This window comes from Leopardus geoffroyi, chromosome X (assembly GCF_018350155.1).
Source record: "Leopardus geoffroyi isolate Oge1 chromosome X, O.geoffroyi_Oge1_pat1.0, whole genome shotgun sequence".
In the NCBI taxonomy this organism is placed as follows: domain Eukaryota; kingdom Metazoa; phylum Chordata; class Mammalia; order Carnivora; family Felidae; genus Leopardus; species Leopardus geoffroyi.
Genome location: NC_059343.1, coordinates 15,652,580 through 15,670,962, shown reverse-complemented (window position 1 = coordinate 15,670,962; position 18,383 = coordinate 15,652,580). Strand labels below are relative to the sequence as shown.

The window sequence follows — 18,383 nt, the reverse complement described above, 5'->3', positions numbered from 1 at the left end:
CCTGTCTACTGACGGTGGGGAGAAACAAAAAGTCATACATGCGGTTTGGGAATTTTCCAGATTCCTTTTTCTGAAAGGGACCATTAAAAACTGCGTTTTGTACTGGTGACATTATTCCCACAAGTTCTCTCATTTATAGGGGCAAGAAGGAGGCTCACCAGGCTCCTCCCCAGCTGCTCCTGCCCTGCTACTTCATCCAGAACTGTGTTCCACCACCACTAGCGCATTATCTTCTCAGTTCTGCCTGCCTGCCTTCTTCCTTCCTTCTTTCCTGCCTTCCTTTTTTCTTTCCTTCTTCCTCCCTTCCTTTTATCCTTCCTTCCTGCTTTTCTTTGTTCATTTAACAAAAGTTTATTGAGGGTTTACTGTATGCCAGAAACTTTTCTAGATGGTGGGGATAAAGACACAGTAGCAGACATGAACACGAATTCCCGCCTTCACGGACTTTGCATTGCTGGTAAGGGAAGTCAGACAGAGAAAGACAGAAAAATAGGATGTCACCTGTTGATGAGGGCTCTAGGGACAAGTTCATCAGGGAATCTGAGGAGGCTTGGGAGGAGTCACTGGCAGTTTCAGGCAGGGTCATCAGTGAAGGTGAGTAAAGTTGTGAGGGTGGTGAGATGAGCCTTGCTGAGAACTGTGGAGAAAGTGTTCTGGGAGGAAGGGCCAGCAGAGGCAGAGACCAGGAGGAGGAAGTTTGCTCCACGTGATCAAGGCCAGTGAGGCACGAGCCAGGGGAGAGTGGCAGGAAATGGGAGAGAAGAACTTTTTATTGTGAGATGATAAAATACCAGAGCACTCTGAGCAGAGCCGTGACGAGATCCTACATGGTTTTTTTACCAGCGCATTCTCACTGTTTTTCAAAGAATACGTTTCAGGGGGTGTATCAGTTACCATTTGCTGCATAACAAATCCAAAAGTTAGTGGCTTAAAACAGCGATTTATAATTTTTCCTGATTCTGTGGATTGGCCAGGCAGCCACTCTGCTGGTTCCACTCCTGAAGTGCTGGTCTCACTCGGAAAAATGAGCTCAGCTGGAGGCTCAGGAGGGGTGGAAGGTCCAAGATGGCCTCACACACGTTTGGCAACTGGCGCTGGGTCTTGGTGGTTCACTTGCATTCTCTGCTTGTGGTTCTCATCCTGGCAGACCAGCTTGGTGGGCGGCATTCTGAGAGAATGAAGGTGGAAGCTGTGAGGCTTAGGCTCCGGAACTCACGCAGGGTCAGTTCTGCCTCACACCCTGGGTCACATCATAAGCAGATCACATGGTTACCCCAAATAGACTCCAGCTGTGGATGGGAGAAGTGACAAAGGCACACGTGTCGTGGGATGGGAGGGATTTGTGGCTATTAAATAATCTACCACAGGGGCAAGAGCAGAAGTGGGGAACGGGGGACGGCTGCAGTAAATCAGGGAAGGGCTGATGGTGGCTTGAGCCCAGGTGGTGGTGATGATAATGAGATGTCAGAACCTGGACATAATTCCAAGGCGGAGCCAACAGCTTACCTCACCCATTTCTGTCGCGAGAGTTCTTGCCGCTCCACTCCTAGTTCTCACTGCTTCCCCTTGCCCTCTCCCTTCCCTTGTTCTCCTTCCATACACGTTGCCGGCTGTGCCATCTCCCCTCTTCTCTCTACCCACTGTCCTCCCGGGTGATCCCACTCACTCCCACACCATGGAACCGTTAGCCGATCTCCAGCCTAACCTGCGTCCTAAGCTTTGGCCCCACGTCAGCCCCCGTTTGCCCATCTGTCCCACCCAGAGGTGGCGCCGCTATGTAAGATGCAGTGTATCCAGGCTGAAATCCTCACCTCTCCACAAGGGATGGCTTCCAACGTCTTGCTTTCTCACTACCATTCTTCAGCCTCCTACACATAGACTTTTTTTTTTTTTTAACATCTGGTAATGTTCACTCATTTACCTCCCCATATGGTCAATTCCCCATCGCAGCCCTTCTCTGTATCTTGCCTCACTCCCTGCCAGTCTTTGCTCATCACCACCACCGTGGTCAGTGCCACTTTTTTTTACTTTCTTGCCAGGAGTGTTCTAACAGTATTCCAAGTAGGCTCTGTGCTTGGTGTGTCTAAAGTCTATCCTTGTAGATTGAACCACTATGCCTTATTCCTCCTAAAGCTCCAAGACCCACCATGGCTCTCCATTTCCTATTAAATAAAAACTCAAACTTCTTAGAATACCAGTCTAGGTGCTCTGCAAACTTTCTCCAACCCACCCTGAGCCCCATTGCCCACTACCTGATACATGGCTCACTAAACTGAAGTTTCTTAGGAGTTTTGCAGACTCTCATCTCTGTTCCTGCCATTCTCTCTGTTGGAGGTTTCCTTTCCAAATCTCTGTCATTGCACATCTTTCCATCTTTGTGCCATATCTCAAGTTTCTAGGGGTGGCCCCACTTCTGTGAGCCCCTGTAGACATGGATTTGTGTAGTTTTAGGATACTTACCACATTCAAGTTTGTGTTTTCCCTAATTGCACTAGCTGTGTGTAGATCTTATTACCTCTACGATAGTATAGTTTCTTGGAGGGCAGGGACCTTATTTTATTCGTAATTGCACCTGATGTACTGTATGGTAGGAGTCGCTCAAGGTGCTAAGGAGCAATTAATATTGGGTAGAGCCGAAATAGGAAGCTGTGTTCCCATCACAGTGGCCAAGAATTCAGCCCTCAGGTAAGGAAATGACTGCCTGTGGCTCCTTCACCAAAGTCCTAGGAGCCCTTCTCCATCCACTTCATAAGGCAGTGGTTATAGGAACAAATGAAGCTTAGTCTCTGGTATGGTGAGACCTTGGGGTTATCTTACCCAGGGCCTCAGGTGCTAACGTGGAACATGGGCACAGGGAGGCAGGAGGCTGGTAAGAGGCAAACCTGGGACTGCAGTCCTGATTCCCAGTTCAAGTCTTCTCTGCCCCTAAGCTGGGCCTGTTTGATTTATGGATAAGAGGCATAGAGAAGTCACCCTCCCTGCACTCTTCCTAGATAGCTTTTGATAGTAAAAGTGGAAAAAAAAAACAAATACCATAGGACATAATGAGGGAGGGGGAAGGTTTTTCAATTTTATTGGAATTTTATTGGGTAGGGTTGGAATGACTTCCTTAGTGTCCTCTGGTTCATCAGAGCATACTTGTATTATTAGCCCCAAAGTTCATAAAAGTGAATTGTAATCGACTTTAAATGATAGGTTCTCCCTTCCACAATTAGTATTTTGTTGTTGTTTAACTCTCTTGTTGTCACACGAGTGATCAAATTCCTCCTGGTTTACAAGTCTTTGGTATGAACTGTGCCACTTAACAACATTTTAGTGTTGTTACTTCGTGGATCAAATTCTTTGTTCCCAACCATGATATTTCTACTCGCTCATGGAAGGGAAAGAAGCTTTTTATGTAGAGAAAAAAAGAATAAGAGAATTAAAATGGCACTCTTTAAACTTCAGGTGTAAAAATGGTACTCTCTATTTTGCATGTTATTCTTTACCCCAGGGTGACAGATCCCTGCTCTTCTGTCACGCTGTGCCACTACTCTCGGAGCAATCTGGGGGCCAGGATCCTGCCGGTACTGCTTCGTACGTGAAAAAAAATGACTCCATATTGTGATAGAAGCAAACAAACACCCTGCAGAGTAATTGCCTACAATTGATGGAATTTTTGCCTAATAAAGAATGCTCAATGTACAAATGGAGTCTAACTTTTAAAGTGTGATTTGGACATCAAATTGTGGTCTACTTTGGGGGATAGGGTTATAAAAAGGTTTTACATTTCTTCTGTGCACTTTAAAATAATTTCCTTATTTTATACAGTGATCATGGTTTTTTCATCAAAAAGTATAAAACTGATGAAGAAAAATTTTTAACTCCTTAGTGTTAATATTATGACATTTTCAAGAAGCTGTTTGAGTGCTTGGATGTAGCTGTTTGTAAAGAGGGAGGGGATCTGGAAAACAACCAATTAGTTGGTCAAAAAAAAAAGTTCATGAGAAGGTGGGCTTGTGCCATTATTTATAATTTTTTGCTTCTACCATAATAAGAGTCGGGCGGTTCTGTACTGGCAGGTATCGCAGAGGATTTGCGCTCCAGTCATCTCTCTATTCAGGAATTAACCTGGCAATTTTGCTGATAGTTGCGGGACAGCAGTTTGAAACTTCCATGGAACTAAGGAAAATAGGTAAAGTTATTTTTGATAGCAGATGTTGATGTGCTTTGGTAACACAAATTCAGCATTAAAAGTTACTAGCATTTCGTTCAAATAACTAGCATTTTGTTTCAAAAGGAACAATTACTCTCTGATAGCCTGCCTGAGAAGGTAGCCAATATAAAATGGGTACTTTTTCCTCTATCTAAAGGCTTGCATAATGTGATAGAAACTAGAAATATTTTTCATAACTTCATGTAAAATTCAAATTCTTAAGGTGTCCGGCTAAACAGTTTATTGGGAAGAAAAGGGAGCTTGGAGAAAATGAACAATTACTGGGATGTGGGTCAGTTCTTCAACGTCAGCATGTTGGCCAATGATGTCGGGAAGGCTGTCCAGGCGGCAGAGAGGTTGTTCAAACTGAAACCTCCAGTCTGGTGAGTCATGTCTGTGTGTGGCCTTCACTTCTCTCAATATCTGATATCGTTCTGAAGGGTTTTCTCCAGAGAGGAGAGGGATAAATGCAAAAGACAATAACGATTGCTGTGTTTCTCCTTCTGACTTCTTCATTAAAGCAAAGTTAGGGCACGAAGAACAGCTCTGAAGGCTCACTTGGTTTTATGTGACAGGAGGGAACGACAGACAGATGGGCACATACATGCACAGAATACGTCCCTATGCGCTCTGTCTCCAAGAGGATGCTCTCAATCTTAGTACTTTCTTCAGGTCGTCATCTCGGTCCTCAAGAACAAAACCTTTCTCAGCACTAGTACGTATTTGTGAGAAGGCAGGTAGTAAAGCTAAAAGCACACCCACAAAGTGATGTGCATCACGCATGAAAACTGGAACTAAACGACCAAGATATGGTCAAGAAAATGGAGTCAGAGCAGTGGCCCTAGCTTAGCCCATCATGTCGCCATGAAAATGGCAAGAAAGGACACTGGGAGGCATGGACTTGCGTTCATGGTTTATCCTAGGATAAGAAAAGCCCATTGCAGGGTATATTTTCCTCTCTCAGTGGTTCTCAAACTTCGGCAGGTATCAGAATCAGCTGTGTTGATTACAACACAGATAGCTGGGTCTGCCCTTAGGCTGTCTGGTTCCAAAGGTCTAGGGTGGGGCCTGAGAATTTGTATTTACAAATGACAATCTGATGCTGCTGCTCTGGGGAACCACACTTTGAGAACCACTGTTCTGTGTGGTCTTTTAATTAATCTGGGTTTGGTATGTGACTCAGAGCAGGGTCTGTGAGAGGTGGGCAATAGCTGATTTGCCAATAGACATGAAGCTCCATTAGAATCGTCACTATGTCATTGACTCCTGTGGTCTCAAAATAGATGCTTGTTAGATATTTGTGTAATTAATAAATGTATGATGGATTTTCCCTGAAATATCAACAGTGGTGATCTCAAGGAGGTAGCCTAATAAGAAGTTTTTAATCTTTTTTCCTTATCTCTATTTTTCTGACTTGTCTAAAATGCATTTGGATTACACGCATCATTTAAAATTTTTTACTTTTAATGACCCGTGTTCATCTGTCCCGTTATTTCCCAGTTCACTGGGCCAATCTGGACTCCCAGGGGTCAGAATCTCTTCAGTTATTTTAAGTTGGACCCTTTTTCTTCCCAATCTGAAGGACCTAGATTTGATCCCCAAATTTGATCAAATTTGATCAAATTTGATCCCCAAATTTCAAATTTGAGCCTGTTGAAATTTTTCTGAGGCTGAGCCAATAGGGATTCAGGCCGAGTCTCCAGCCTTCCTGGAGTGGTTGCTGTTGCCAGAATTCTACTTTTAAAATGCATTGCTGCACCTGAGCTAGACAGAGCCGACTCCAGGGAGGCGACAGCCAAGCCTTGAATACGTTCTAATTACATTAGTACCTACACTGACTTACAGCGTCGGGACCTGATATTGTAGGTCCGAGACCACCCTGAGCTTCATGATTCGCTAGAAAGACTCACAGAACTCAGGAAGGCTGTCGTACTCATGGCTAAGGTTTATTACAATAAAATTACACAGATTGAAATCAGCAAAGGCAAAAGGCACGTAGGACAGAGTCCAGGAGAGAGTAGGTACAAGCTTCTAGTTGTCCTCACCCAGTGGAGTAACATGGACAGTGCTTACTTCTTCTAGCAACAATGTATGGCAACATGTACAAAGTATTGACAACCAGGGAAGCTCACCAAGTCTCGGTGTTCAGGGTCTTATGGGGGTTCAGTCGTGTAAGCATGGAGCACCCATGTAGTTGACCTTAGTCACTGAGTCCCCAGCCTCTGTAAATATGGCACTGATACAGCATGGCCCAAGGCCCCAGGTAAGCAAAAACACTCTTATCAGGCTGGATGTCCCAAGGGCTTAGAGGCAATGTCCCAGAAGCCAGTCAAGAGCCAGACCTTCCTTGGAATGTGTAGAGTTTGGAGGACTCAGGCCTACTGAATTAACCCTTCACTGCATGGTACCCAAGCAAGTCAGTCAGAGTCTAGCCTTCCCAGAGCAGCCCCAGACTTTATCCTCAAAGAGTAACCTAGTAGTCCAGTGCTTTCAGTCCTTCAGTGCTCCATCCCCATTCACTACCAGTGGTGATGTGACCACCACTGCCCAACAGCTATGTTTCAGAAACTTCAGTGGGCCTGAAGACAGTAAAGAAGTGGGGAGATTGAAGACCTCGTAACTTCAAAATCTACCTGGTCAGATCTAATAAAATTCGATGAGTTTCACATTTGTGATTGTCTGGGGTCAAGGAGGAGAAGAGAGGGATGGGAGGAAAATGGCATGTCTATAGAAGGGAAGCATGACCCTTGTGACTGTGAAAATGTTTTCTATCTTAACTGTGTCCGTGTTGGTATTCTGCTTGTGATGTTGTTCTAGAATTCTATAAGCTGTCATCCTTGGTATAAACCAGGCCCAAGGTTACATGGGATCTCTGTATTATTTCTTACAAGTATCCGTAAATCTACAATTACCTGAAAATAGAAAGGTTGATTTAAAAAAGACTGTGAGTTTGAAATTTTGTCATTTTGTAATTGCTTTGAATTTCAAACTACATTGTTATTAAGGTAGTTGTTAGAAAATGTCTGCCAGCGTCTACACTTGGAATACCATTAGCCCAATGTTGGTGAAAAGCCATAATGTATGATTTTGTTGGACCAACTTATTTTGCCCGGTGTTCGGGCTTCTTTTGATTAAGTGTGTGGCTGCCAAATGATGAAGAAGCACTCACTACACACTGTGAATTTAAGTAAATTAAGCTTTTGGGGAACCTCTTTTAAAGGGAGTAGAATTGAATTCCATTTCTTGAAGGATCTAATTTATTGGTGCTTGTGATTTTTCCAGGTACCTCCGATCATTAGTTCAGAACTTGTTATTAATTCAGCGCTTCAGGAAACCCATTATTGAACATTCACCCAGGCAAGAACGGCTTAACTTCTGGCTAGATATAATATTTGAGGCAACAAATGAAGTTGCTAATGGACTCAGATTTCCAGTAAGTCATGCTAAATCCATTTCTTTCAGATAGAGCCAAAGAAACTGGGGATTGGTGCTAATTATTGAATACTCTGAAAGGGAGAAAACCTTAGAGTTGTTGAAAATGTGAAGATACCCATCAGTCTTTGGTAGAATCAGCCAGGGATAGATCAGCTCACTAGAACAAGTTGGCTCTGCCCTCTAACATAATGGTTCTTGACAGAATCATTTTGTCTCCCGGGGGACATCTGGCAATATCTGGAGACATTTTTGGTTGTCACAGCTGCGAAGCAGGTATTGCTACTGGCACCTAGCGAGTGGCAGGCACCTGGCGAAGGCCAGGGCTGCCACCAGACATCCCACAGTGCATAGGATAGCCCCTCCCCCTTCATAAAATCGTCTGGCCCCAAATGTCAGCAGTACCAAGGTGGAGATACCCTGTTCTAAATCAGTGCAAGACTAATAGTAAAATTTTGGAATTTGACGCTGTTCCCCATTGAGCTTTGGTTTGCCTCCAATACCACTAATTAATTTTTAAAATGTTATTGCAAAGCAAAATGGCTATTAGCTTTTCATTAAGTTTTTGTTTCAATTTTATGACCATATTGTAAGGAGTCGTAAGTAAGATATGTAAGCATCCTAGACATTGAACTTGACATAATTGTATTTTGTATTTATGCCATGAAATTTTGTGAACTTGCTGTGTTCAGGAATTTCATTAAACTGCTAATAGAGATTAAGTTGTTTGAAATGATTATGATAATGATTTTGTTCTTGGGTACTAAGTTTTAAAATCTTCTTTTAATTATGAAATATTTCCAACCTATTGAAAGGGACAAAAAGATAACAGACACTTGTGTAATCTCTACCTAGATTTAACGCTCTTAATTAGGTTGCTGTATTTGCTTTGGAAAGCCATTCAGTCTCTCTCCCCCCTCTCCCTCTCTCCTTTCTCCTCATCTCCTTCCTCTCCCTCTCCCCCAGCAATAAAACATTACTCATGGAATGTCACCTCACTCTTCATTCCCTTGGATGTTTCATAGACTTGGACACCTACTCACAGATCATCCAGTTTGCTTCATTTCTCTCAAAAACTGTAGCCTCCCTCTTTCTTCTCTGCCACCTTGTTGGGCAGGCCTTTCTTGGCCACCCCATCTAAAGTGCTCGCCCCTCCTTTATTCTGTCGTGTTTGCTTCACAGCCGTATAGGTGACCGTATTCCATGCCCCTATATGTTTGTTTCTTGTGTGCCCCATTAGAGCATAGACTCCTCCCCCGCCGTGGGGAAGGGACTACTGTCAAGATTGTGGTATCCCTGGGCCCTAGAGTAGTATTGGCACACAGTAGGTCCTCGAGTATTTGTGGAGTACAGCGCTTCCCACTTGCTCACTGGGCAGAGTGACCTGTCTGGGATATTCCTGTGCATCACAGAAATCTGTCCTTTCAGGTGCTGGTGATAGAACCAACCAAAGTCTACCAGCCTTCATATGTTTCTATAAACAGTGATGCTGAGGAGAAGACGGTTTTCCTGTGGCATGTCTCACCCACAGAAACGGTAAGAAAAAAATCTTCCATAGCTGTCTCTCGCTTCTGTGCTATTGAATCAGAAATTTGGTATTCAAGTAGGAGGGTCTGTGTTGTAGTACTTGAAAGAATAGGTACCTGTGCCTGACTGGTAAGATCTGTGAGTGCAAGAGGGTATAATCACAGATGGGAGAGAGGATGCTGGTTTTTCCATTTTATGTTTCTTTGTGTACACATGTGTGGGTATGACTTTGTGTATGTTTATGCAAATGAATACAGTGTGGAAAAAAGAAGTTACACCCTGAGGAAGTGGATAAGGAGTAGTGGGAAAGTCCCTCCAAATCCCCCAGACCCTGTCCTTATTCCCATCCCCACTGACTTGGTGGATATTCATCCGTACCATTCTCTGCACTGCCTTATGTATGTGTAAGTGTGTGTATACGTGCATATATTATTTTAATTTTTTTGATGTTTTATTTTTGAAACAAAACACAAGCTGGGGAGGGGCAGAGAGAGAGGGAGACAGGAACTGAAGCGGGCTCTGCGCTGACAGGAGAAAGCCCTATGTGGGGCTCGAACTCACGAGCTGTCAGATCATGACATGAGCCGAAGTCAGACACTTAGCCAACTGAGCCACCTAGGTCCCCCTATACATGCGTACGTTTTATATATATGTTTGTGCGTGCGTGTGTGTATATATATATAGAGAGAGAGTATTTTTGTTAAGGTGAGATCATACAGTATATATTTATTATTTTGCATCTTACTCTTTTTTAACTGATTCATACATCTTAATGTTTATTTATTTTTGAGAGAGAGAGCATGAGCAGGGGAGGGGCAGAGTGAGAGGGAGACATAGAACATGAAGCAGGCTCCAGGCTCTGAGCTGTCAGCACAGAGCCCGACGCGGGGCTTGAACTCACAAGCCTTGAGATCATGACCTGAGCCGAAGTCGGACGCTTAACCCACTGAGCCACCCAGGCGCCCCTGATTCTCACATCTTAGACATTATTTCCATATAGCACACAATGATCCCCCTGATGTTTTTGGTTGGAATATTCCCCATATTCCTGTATCATGGTGGTCCATTTCTGAGTATGCTTGAACTGTAAATGATGGTCCCAGTCTCCTTCAGTGCACCTTTCAGCCTCACCTGTGCACTCTAGCTGATGATAGATGCGTCGGTGTACGTCCTGGCGGTGTCACCTCGCACACTCCTATAGATTGTTTCAGGAGCAGAGATTCCCAGAAATGGACTTGCTGGTTTTAAAGACCATATATATTTAAAATTTGAGAGCTACTGGCATATTTGTCCCATTTCAATTTATATTCACACCAAGGATATAGGAGAGGGAACATTTTAATTGCCCGCTAAAGAGATCACAGAAATGCTGAGCCAGGCCTGATGTTTTGTGGTAGTAGCTATATTTTTGTCTCTGTGTGTCTAAAGTACTTCTTCAGCTCTTTTCTTGAATGAAATATTTTTAGTCATGAAAAGATCAAGCACCTTTGACAAGTGCATTCATTATGTGGGTCTGTCCACTATGTATATGTTCTCATGGAGCGTGGGGGGACTTCTGCCATTAACTAGGCAAAGAGGGATTTTTCTCCTGGAAATAAGAGCGTGAGCAATTAGGTCTTCATCAGGTAAAAGTAAACAGTATCCTCAACAATGAAATGCAACATGGGAGAATAAGCGGAGGCTCAGAATCATGTAAGAAATTCCTTATCAGAAATAGTCACGACACGGCACCTCCCCATCGTTCGGCTGGTATGAAGTCTGCCTTCTGGATGCAGAAGTTGCAGATGTGTGCTGTACGCTGTGGCTCCCGGAGTGAACAATCCAGCACTGTGCGTGCTTCACGGTTTAAGAGAGTAATTCTCATGTGTCCTTATCCGCCACCCCCCCCCCCCACACACACACACGAAACTAAAACCAAGGGACACAAGGACACTTCGGGAGGTGTTAGACATGGATATTACCTTGATTATGGTATTTGAATGTGTCCAAACTCATCAAATTATGTGCATTAAATATGTGCACTTCTTTGTCTATTATTATACCTCAGTAAAGATGTTAAAAAAAAAAAAAAAAGGGACACGAAATCTCAAGTTGCCTTAGTACCCTTGAGCGGCTATAACAGAACACCGTAGGCTAAGGGCTTAAAGAATATTTCTCATAGTTCTGAGGGCTGGGAGTCTGAGGACAGGGTGCCCGCATGGTCGGGTTCTGGTGAAGGCCCTCTTCTTGGTGTGTCCTCACATGGTGAAGAAGTGTCTCCCTTGTGTCTCCTTTAATAAGAGCACTAATCCCATCACGAGGGCTCCACCCTCATGACCTGATTGCCTCCCCTAGGTCCCACCTCCCAGTGCTGTCACATTGAGGTTTCGACAGCTGATTTGTGGAGGCACAAACATTCGGTCCACAGCACAAGTGTAAGCCAGTAACTTTTCTAAGATTTAACAGTGTAGCGACCTTCTCGTTCATCAGAGTCAGCAGCCATTAGGGGACATGAGCTGCTCTGATGTGCTTGGGGTTGTTGGTTTCTTTGGTTTGCTCCACTGTGTGTGTTAGTTTAAATACTGCAAAAGAAAAAAGGCCAAAATAAAATATACACATGGTGTTCAAACAGCTAGAGCTCCTTTGAAGAATGGAGATGTTCTGTTAAATTTGCCTCTTTGGTTGTTTTTAACCTTTTATGGAAGTGTCATAGACACTGAAAAGCACATCAGTCATAAATGTACAGTTTGATGGATTTTTGCCAAGTGAACACACCTGAGTAACCAGCGTGGCCAAGGAAGAGAACATCAGACCCCACTACCCCCAAAGCCTGGCTTACGCCCCCTCTGTGCCCCCCTCCAGTACCCACCCCCAGGAAGCACCCCGCTTCTGATGTTGGAGTTCTTGTACTAGAGACAGACCTTGCTTGTTTGCGTTGTGTCATTGATGCCACTCTGATACGAGAGGGTTTTCAAAATTCTGGTCTGTGACCTCAGTATTCCATTGATGTACGCACAAAACACCTCCTATTTTGACAAGTACTTGGAGTAAAAAAACCAATGTTATTCAAGTGACTCCTCAGACTTTTAGAGCCAAATATTTTTGGTCTCCTGGAATTCTGCACACTTTGCCCATTTTATTGGAATCCTCTAATGGTTGCTGGCCCTTAAGGGAAATTTCCATGGGTACATATACTGTCTCCCTAGTTGTAAATGTTTTACTTTGTATATAGTCTGTAATAAGAAATGGAAAAGAACTATATAAGCAGCAAATGCTAGTTTTCCCTGACTGATGAAATGTTTTGCACAAGTGCTTGTAGTTGTCAGAACAAACGTCTGAGGGAAATATAAATTGCCTTTTTTTCTTTGAGAGGAAGCTTTTGCTTTTGCCTGCATTTGCATTTTTGAAATTCTGCAGGCTGTAAAAGCCAGCAGATTCGCCTGGAGTGAGGGCGACATTTCTCCACGGCGTTGCGTCTTCTCCCGGTGGGCTGTGCCCAGCAGGGAGAGATCACGCACGTGCACAGTGTTCTGTCGCATACTGGCAGACCACACTGCTGTCAGAGAAATTCAGTTCTGGTTTGCTAGCCAAGGATTCAGAAACTTCTGCTGGTAAATGTTTAACAGCCGGCTCTCCAGGGGGCATGGGAGCAGAGGGCTGACCCGTGGCGTTTGGCGGTTTCTGCGGTGTAACTACTCCCACCGTGGCCAGTTTCAAGCCACGTCCGGTGGGTCTGCAAACGTGGGGTTGGGAGGAGGTGTGCACGGTTGGCCTTCCTAGACCGGCACCAGTGGCACCCAGTGCAACATAGCAAGTAGACTACCCGGTGTGGGGACAAATGCAGCATTGCCCCCTCAGCAACTCTCATGCCCCCAGAGTCACCACCGGGCACATAGTAGCCGCCAGCGCTGACCACGCGGGTAGGGCTGCTTGTTGGGGAAAGCTCTGTCATCGTCCTCGCCACCTTTTATGCTTATGTAAGAGAGCCACAGGACAGACACGTCCAGAGTCTACAGAATTGTCCCAGATGCCCAAGATTCCTCCCTCAGAGGTCTGCATTCTGGGAGTAGGAGGGCAGGTGCTGAGGCGCCCGGGGTGGGGGGAACCCTGGAGGCCTGTCCCCACCTCTGGCTTCCTGGCCCGTTTCTCCATAGCCCACCCTGGCTCTTGCTCCCAGGAAACTCTTCCTGGGAGCTTCTGACCCCGACGTGGAAAGCTGTAGTCTTGAGTCCATTTGCTCATGATTCAGAGGGAAAATATCCCCTCTCCAAAAGGATGAGGATGCTGCTGAAACGGGAGGCTCGGGATGGGAGGAAAACTGCCCCTGCGTTCATGATGGAGACGGTACTCCGTGCCAGGTGACCCACCAGGCCACTGGGTCAGACCCTGCGCAGCCACCCTGACTTCCACTACCAGATGCTTCATGAAAAACCCCACTTGCACATCCAAGAGAGTGCAGGCTTCACAATTTCATTCACATAATATTCCAGAACAGGCAGAAGTTGCCGTTTCTACTCTTGGATGACTAGAGATGGGGGGGTTATGAGGGAAGTTTCTGGGCTGCTGCTCATGTTGTCTCTTGATTGATTTTTAGAGCATGAGAGTGTGTGTGTGTGTGTGTGCAGGAGAGGAGCACACACAGAGGAACAGAGGGGTGGGGGGGGGGTAAGAGAGAATCCTAAGCAGGCTTCACGCTCACCGTGGAGTCCAACAGTGGGAGCGATCCCACGATCCTGGGATCATGACCTGAGCTGAAATCAAGAGTCAGATGCTCGACCGACTGAGCAACCCAGTGCCCCATGTCTCTTGATTTAAATGCTGGTTACAACAAGTATTCATTTTGTGGAAATGGACTGTGACAATCACTGTGCCCTTTTGTGAATGTATGGTGTATTTCAATTCAGAACTTTCATAATAATTTTAAAACACTTGTACTGGCCCAAACCATTACTGGATCCCATGGCTTTCCAGATTAAAACTCACACTCTCGTACTGAGTGTCAAGCCCCTGTATAATCCCGCCCTCTCATTGTCCCCTGAGCTGGCCCACAGGGGCTCACATGTGCACTTCCGTCATCCTTATTCCGTGTAATTTCTTCTTCCAGTGACCCAAGTTCCAACTTTGCCGAGGTGTCTCTAACCACCCTCCCGCCCCTTTCACTCACTGCAGGCTACCTTCTTGCCTGTATCATGTACACAGTATTTCCTGTTGCTTATTGATCGGTTTTTGAGAATGTCTCCCCAAGTGCTCTGCAAGCCCATGCAGGACTTGTATGTTTTATATCCATAGTATCTACAAAGCCGGTACCTCAAATGCCCATTGGTTATGATAGAAAGGGAAAGAGGAGTGTGTGTTGTTTACTTCTTAGCCAACAAATCTTCCTCCCCAATCAAGAAGCTCCATAAAGCTACCTCACAGTAAACCTACCATCTGGGAATACTTCAAAAACTCCTGTGGCTGAGGTTTGTTGTTGTTGTTTTTTTTTAATGCTTGCGATAGAGCGCACCACCGGGGAAGGGCAGAGGGAGAGGGGGACAGAGGATCTGAAACAGGCTGTGCGATGACAGCAGTGAGCCTGATGGGGGGCTTGAACTCACGAACTGTTAATGACGACCGGAGCTGAAGTCAGACGCTCAACCAACTGAGCCACCCGGGTGCCCCTGTGGCTGAGCTTTTTATGCACATGCAGCCTCTTGAAGGTATAGGTAGGTGGCCCAAGGCTGTCTTGAATCTGTCCTGGTTCCTGTTTCTGTACCCTAATCCGAAGGTAGGCTCCTGCTCTCCACCACTGCCTTCTTTCAGTGACTTTGAATAGAACTCTGAAATATGCTCAGTCTTTCTACATGGTTGGGTCCAGTGTGCTGGCTTTCATATTAGCATATGCTTTCATCTTTCACAGCCCTCACTGGTTCCCGTCTTCTATAGAGTAGAAACTGAGGTCCTGATGATGGTCTCCTAGGCCCCGCATGATCTTCGTCGTGAGCTCTCCAGCCTCCTCACCCACTCCCCTCAGTCACTCGCTCCAGGCATGCTCCCCTCTTGGCTGGTCCCCAAACATGCCAGGACACTGCTGCCTCAGGACCTTTGCACTTGCTGTGCCCACTGCCTGGGACTGTTCTTTCCCCCCCAGATATCCACATGGTTCAGGCCTTCACCTGCTTTAGCCTACTGCTCAAACGTCATCAGAGATGCCTTCACGGAACATCCAGTTTAACATCATGACTCCTGCCCCACCTTGATGTCCTTCCTGGTTCTATTTGGCATTGTGGTGCTTTTCGTCCTCTGTCCTATTAAGTTACTACTTAATTTATTTTTCCTCTCTCCTCACTTGAATGGAAGCTCCATGAGGGCAGGAGTTTTGTTTTCTGTTATGTCCACAGTACTTACCCAGCACATAGTAGGTGCTTAATCAACACCTCTGAATGGATCTTCTCCCATTGAGGGCCATATTTCCCGTTGTTCCTGTTGTCGTTCCTCCAGGATGGCAGGTAACTTGTCACCCCACTGCTCATGGCTATTCTCCTAAGCCATATGCTCAGTCATTGGGCTCTGACGCTTCTCTTGGGGGCTGAGCTGGTCACTTATGACATTGTTCAGGCCAACCAAATGTATTTTCTTATTTTAAATGATTGTCCATTGTTGTGATGTATCGGTATTGTAGCCTTTGGCTCTTCTGAAAAGGATTTCAGATATTTCTTTTGAGGCTTAGTTTTGTGCAAAGTTTATGATGTGCGTGGAATGGCAGTGGAGGGAGGGAACAGTTATTTTAAAAAATCGGTCACGTACAGACTGAAATCCAAGTTAGTCTTTGTGTTAGTTATGATAATAAGGTATCTGCTGAAACACATAGCCCCCAAATATCAGTGTCTTAACATGATAAAGGATTATCTGTGCTTTGTGTCACATCCAGGTTGGCAGAGTCTCTGTTCCCTGTAGCGGAATAGAGGATGGCTGGGGAGGTTTTTATGAGCCCGGCCCACAGGTGGAGCACATCATTCCTCCTTAGACCCCGTTGGTCAAAACCTCATCCTGTGGCCCCACCTAGCTGCAGGGGTGGCTGGGAAATGCATTCCAGCTGTGTGCCCAGGGACAGAAAGAAAGATTGGAGAACACTGACTGGAGTCTGCCCCAGTCTTGCTTCTGCAAACATTTTCACAGGTCACTCAACTTAGGTGGGCTGTTCCCAAACTCATTTTCAAGTTTTCCTGGTATGTCGACAGAAGATGAAAGTCCATTCAGTGTGTGTTTACTCTGTGCTTATACTCTTTCAAATTTAGATCATTTGCTCTAAACTGGATTAAAGATACAAATGAATTTTTAGGATACCTTAGAAAGTGTTTCAGGCCTTCCAAGTTATATAAAATGTATTGCTCTAACTTATAAATCTCTATTGAAAGTAAAATAGCAAAAGGGACCTGAGAATGAAACCCCCCAAAATTTTTTTGCGTGGAAAAAAATCAAGCTCTACTGACTTTTGTCTTTAAAACCTACAGAAACAAATTCATGAATGGAACTTTACAGCTTCTTCCATTAGGGGAATAAGGTAAGAACGAACATAAGGGAAAAATGGAATTATTGTTTTCATACAGGTGATAATGACAGTGTTTTATTACTTTAACGTTTCCACTTATTTATAATATGTGATATTTTCATTTTTAACAATCCGAAATAGACTATGAGCTCTTTTGTAACCCTTGCTCATGTGCTGCTGGTCAGGGCTTCTTGGCTTGTTGTAACACAATAGCTTTTTGTGGTATCCATAGACTAAAACTCTCTTGTCTCAAACTTTTCTTTAAAAATGAAGTTGTATCTTTAGAAAGAGAAAGTGTTTCTTGTTTAAGCCGTTGATGTTCAAGTGCTCAGGAAAAGCCAGAAACCTAGAAATCTGTACTTCTACCAAGAAGGAGTTACTTGGTAATGACACTTGGTTGGGGTCTCCTGAGCAGAGTAACGGAGCCAAGGGAATTGTTATTAGCTGGGGGAGAGGTGGTGTAGTCCACGGAGAGGTACGGTGCTTGCTCTTTGGACCAGGGGTGGTGACCGTTTGGTGACCCTTGTGGCTGCACTCTGAGCCTCACTCTCCCAGCACAACCAAGGGTAGGAGCGGCTCTGAAGCAGATGTGAGTTCTAATCCCTCTTTCACTGTTTGACCTTGACAAGGTCACTCTAGGACTCTGTTTCTTCATAGTTTCCATTAAATTAAGGGCTCAGATCATAACTGTATGTCCTTTCTCTGATTGTAAGACCACAGGCCACTGAATGAATCCCCTGTTACCTCTAGACATGGTACGATCCTATTCTAGACATACCACTTTTTAAATTAGGATGTTTTTGTCACTTTAAAGGGAGGGGAAATAATTTAAGAACAGGGTAGTGAATTTGAGCAATGCTGCTCCAAAAATAAAATTCAAAAAGTGTTGAACATTTTGAAAATCTTATTACTCCAGAAACTAAGTGGTATAAGAACATGTACTTAAGAATCTTTTGTTTGTGCCTTCTCATGGATCTATCTCTTGCTGCCATTCACTCATCAACAAGGATGTGCAAAGGGCCTGGGGTGAGAATCAGAACCTGGAACCAAGGTGACCCAAAGAACATGTGTTGCACATTCCCAGTGCTACCCAACTAACCGTGGTAGTTCCTTTACAAATTGGTTTTCAAAATTTATGTATAACCTAGTTTTAATTTTTTTTACATCTTCCTGTACTATTGCTGTTTCAACTATTATTTGTCACATAATCCCTGAACACAGGAAGAATGGCTAAAGAAGCTGTGGATCTCAGGAAGAGATAACTTAGGGCAAGATACAGTGGCATCGTTTGAAGAGAATTTGGGCTTTTCCATAGTGCCACCTGGCTAAATGAGGGCCATTGTGTAGGCTTTGGCCCAGTGTAGGTATAGAACTTTCTAGCAGTTAAGTCCATTAGCAGATGGAGTATGGGGATTTTCTGTCACTGGGTATGTCCAGGAAACCTGAACATCGACTAAGGCAGGCACTGTAGAGTCAGATCCCAACCTTACATGGAAATGGACCAGATAACATTTAACGCCTTTCTTGAGCTAAGATGCCATGTTTATTTCTGCCTCCCTTGTGTGGCCACAAATACTCTGTCCTGATACTTTTCAAGTCTAGTAATTCCTTTGGTACCATAATACGTTATCTCACAAATAAGCTTCCTGTCTTTTGTGTGAAATTCTAAACTTTTGAGGACAGAGATCATATTTCTTTCCCTTTCTTGCTGCTCTGTGC

The 18,383-nt window shown here is 44.6% G+C and overlaps 1 protein-coding gene across 1 annotated transcript in view; it reads left to right on the top strand.

Moving 5' to 3' along the window:
- The window catches only part of MAP3K15 (mitogen-activated protein kinase kinase kinase 15), a 124,313-nt gene that overhangs the window by 69,276 nt on the left and 36,654 nt on the right, over positions 1-18,383 (top strand). The window contains exons 8-12 of the mRNA XM_045472971.1: positions 4,062-4,174; positions 4,419-4,578; positions 7,478-7,628; positions 9,056-9,163; positions 16,627-16,676. Of these exons, the coding sequence (XP_045328927.1) occupies positions 4,062-4,174; positions 4,419-4,578; positions 7,478-7,628; positions 9,056-9,163; positions 16,627-16,676 (582 nt within the window). The remainder of the gene's footprint in view (positions 1-4,061; positions 4,175-4,418; positions 4,579-7,477; positions 7,629-9,055; positions 9,164-16,626; positions 16,677-18,383) is intronic.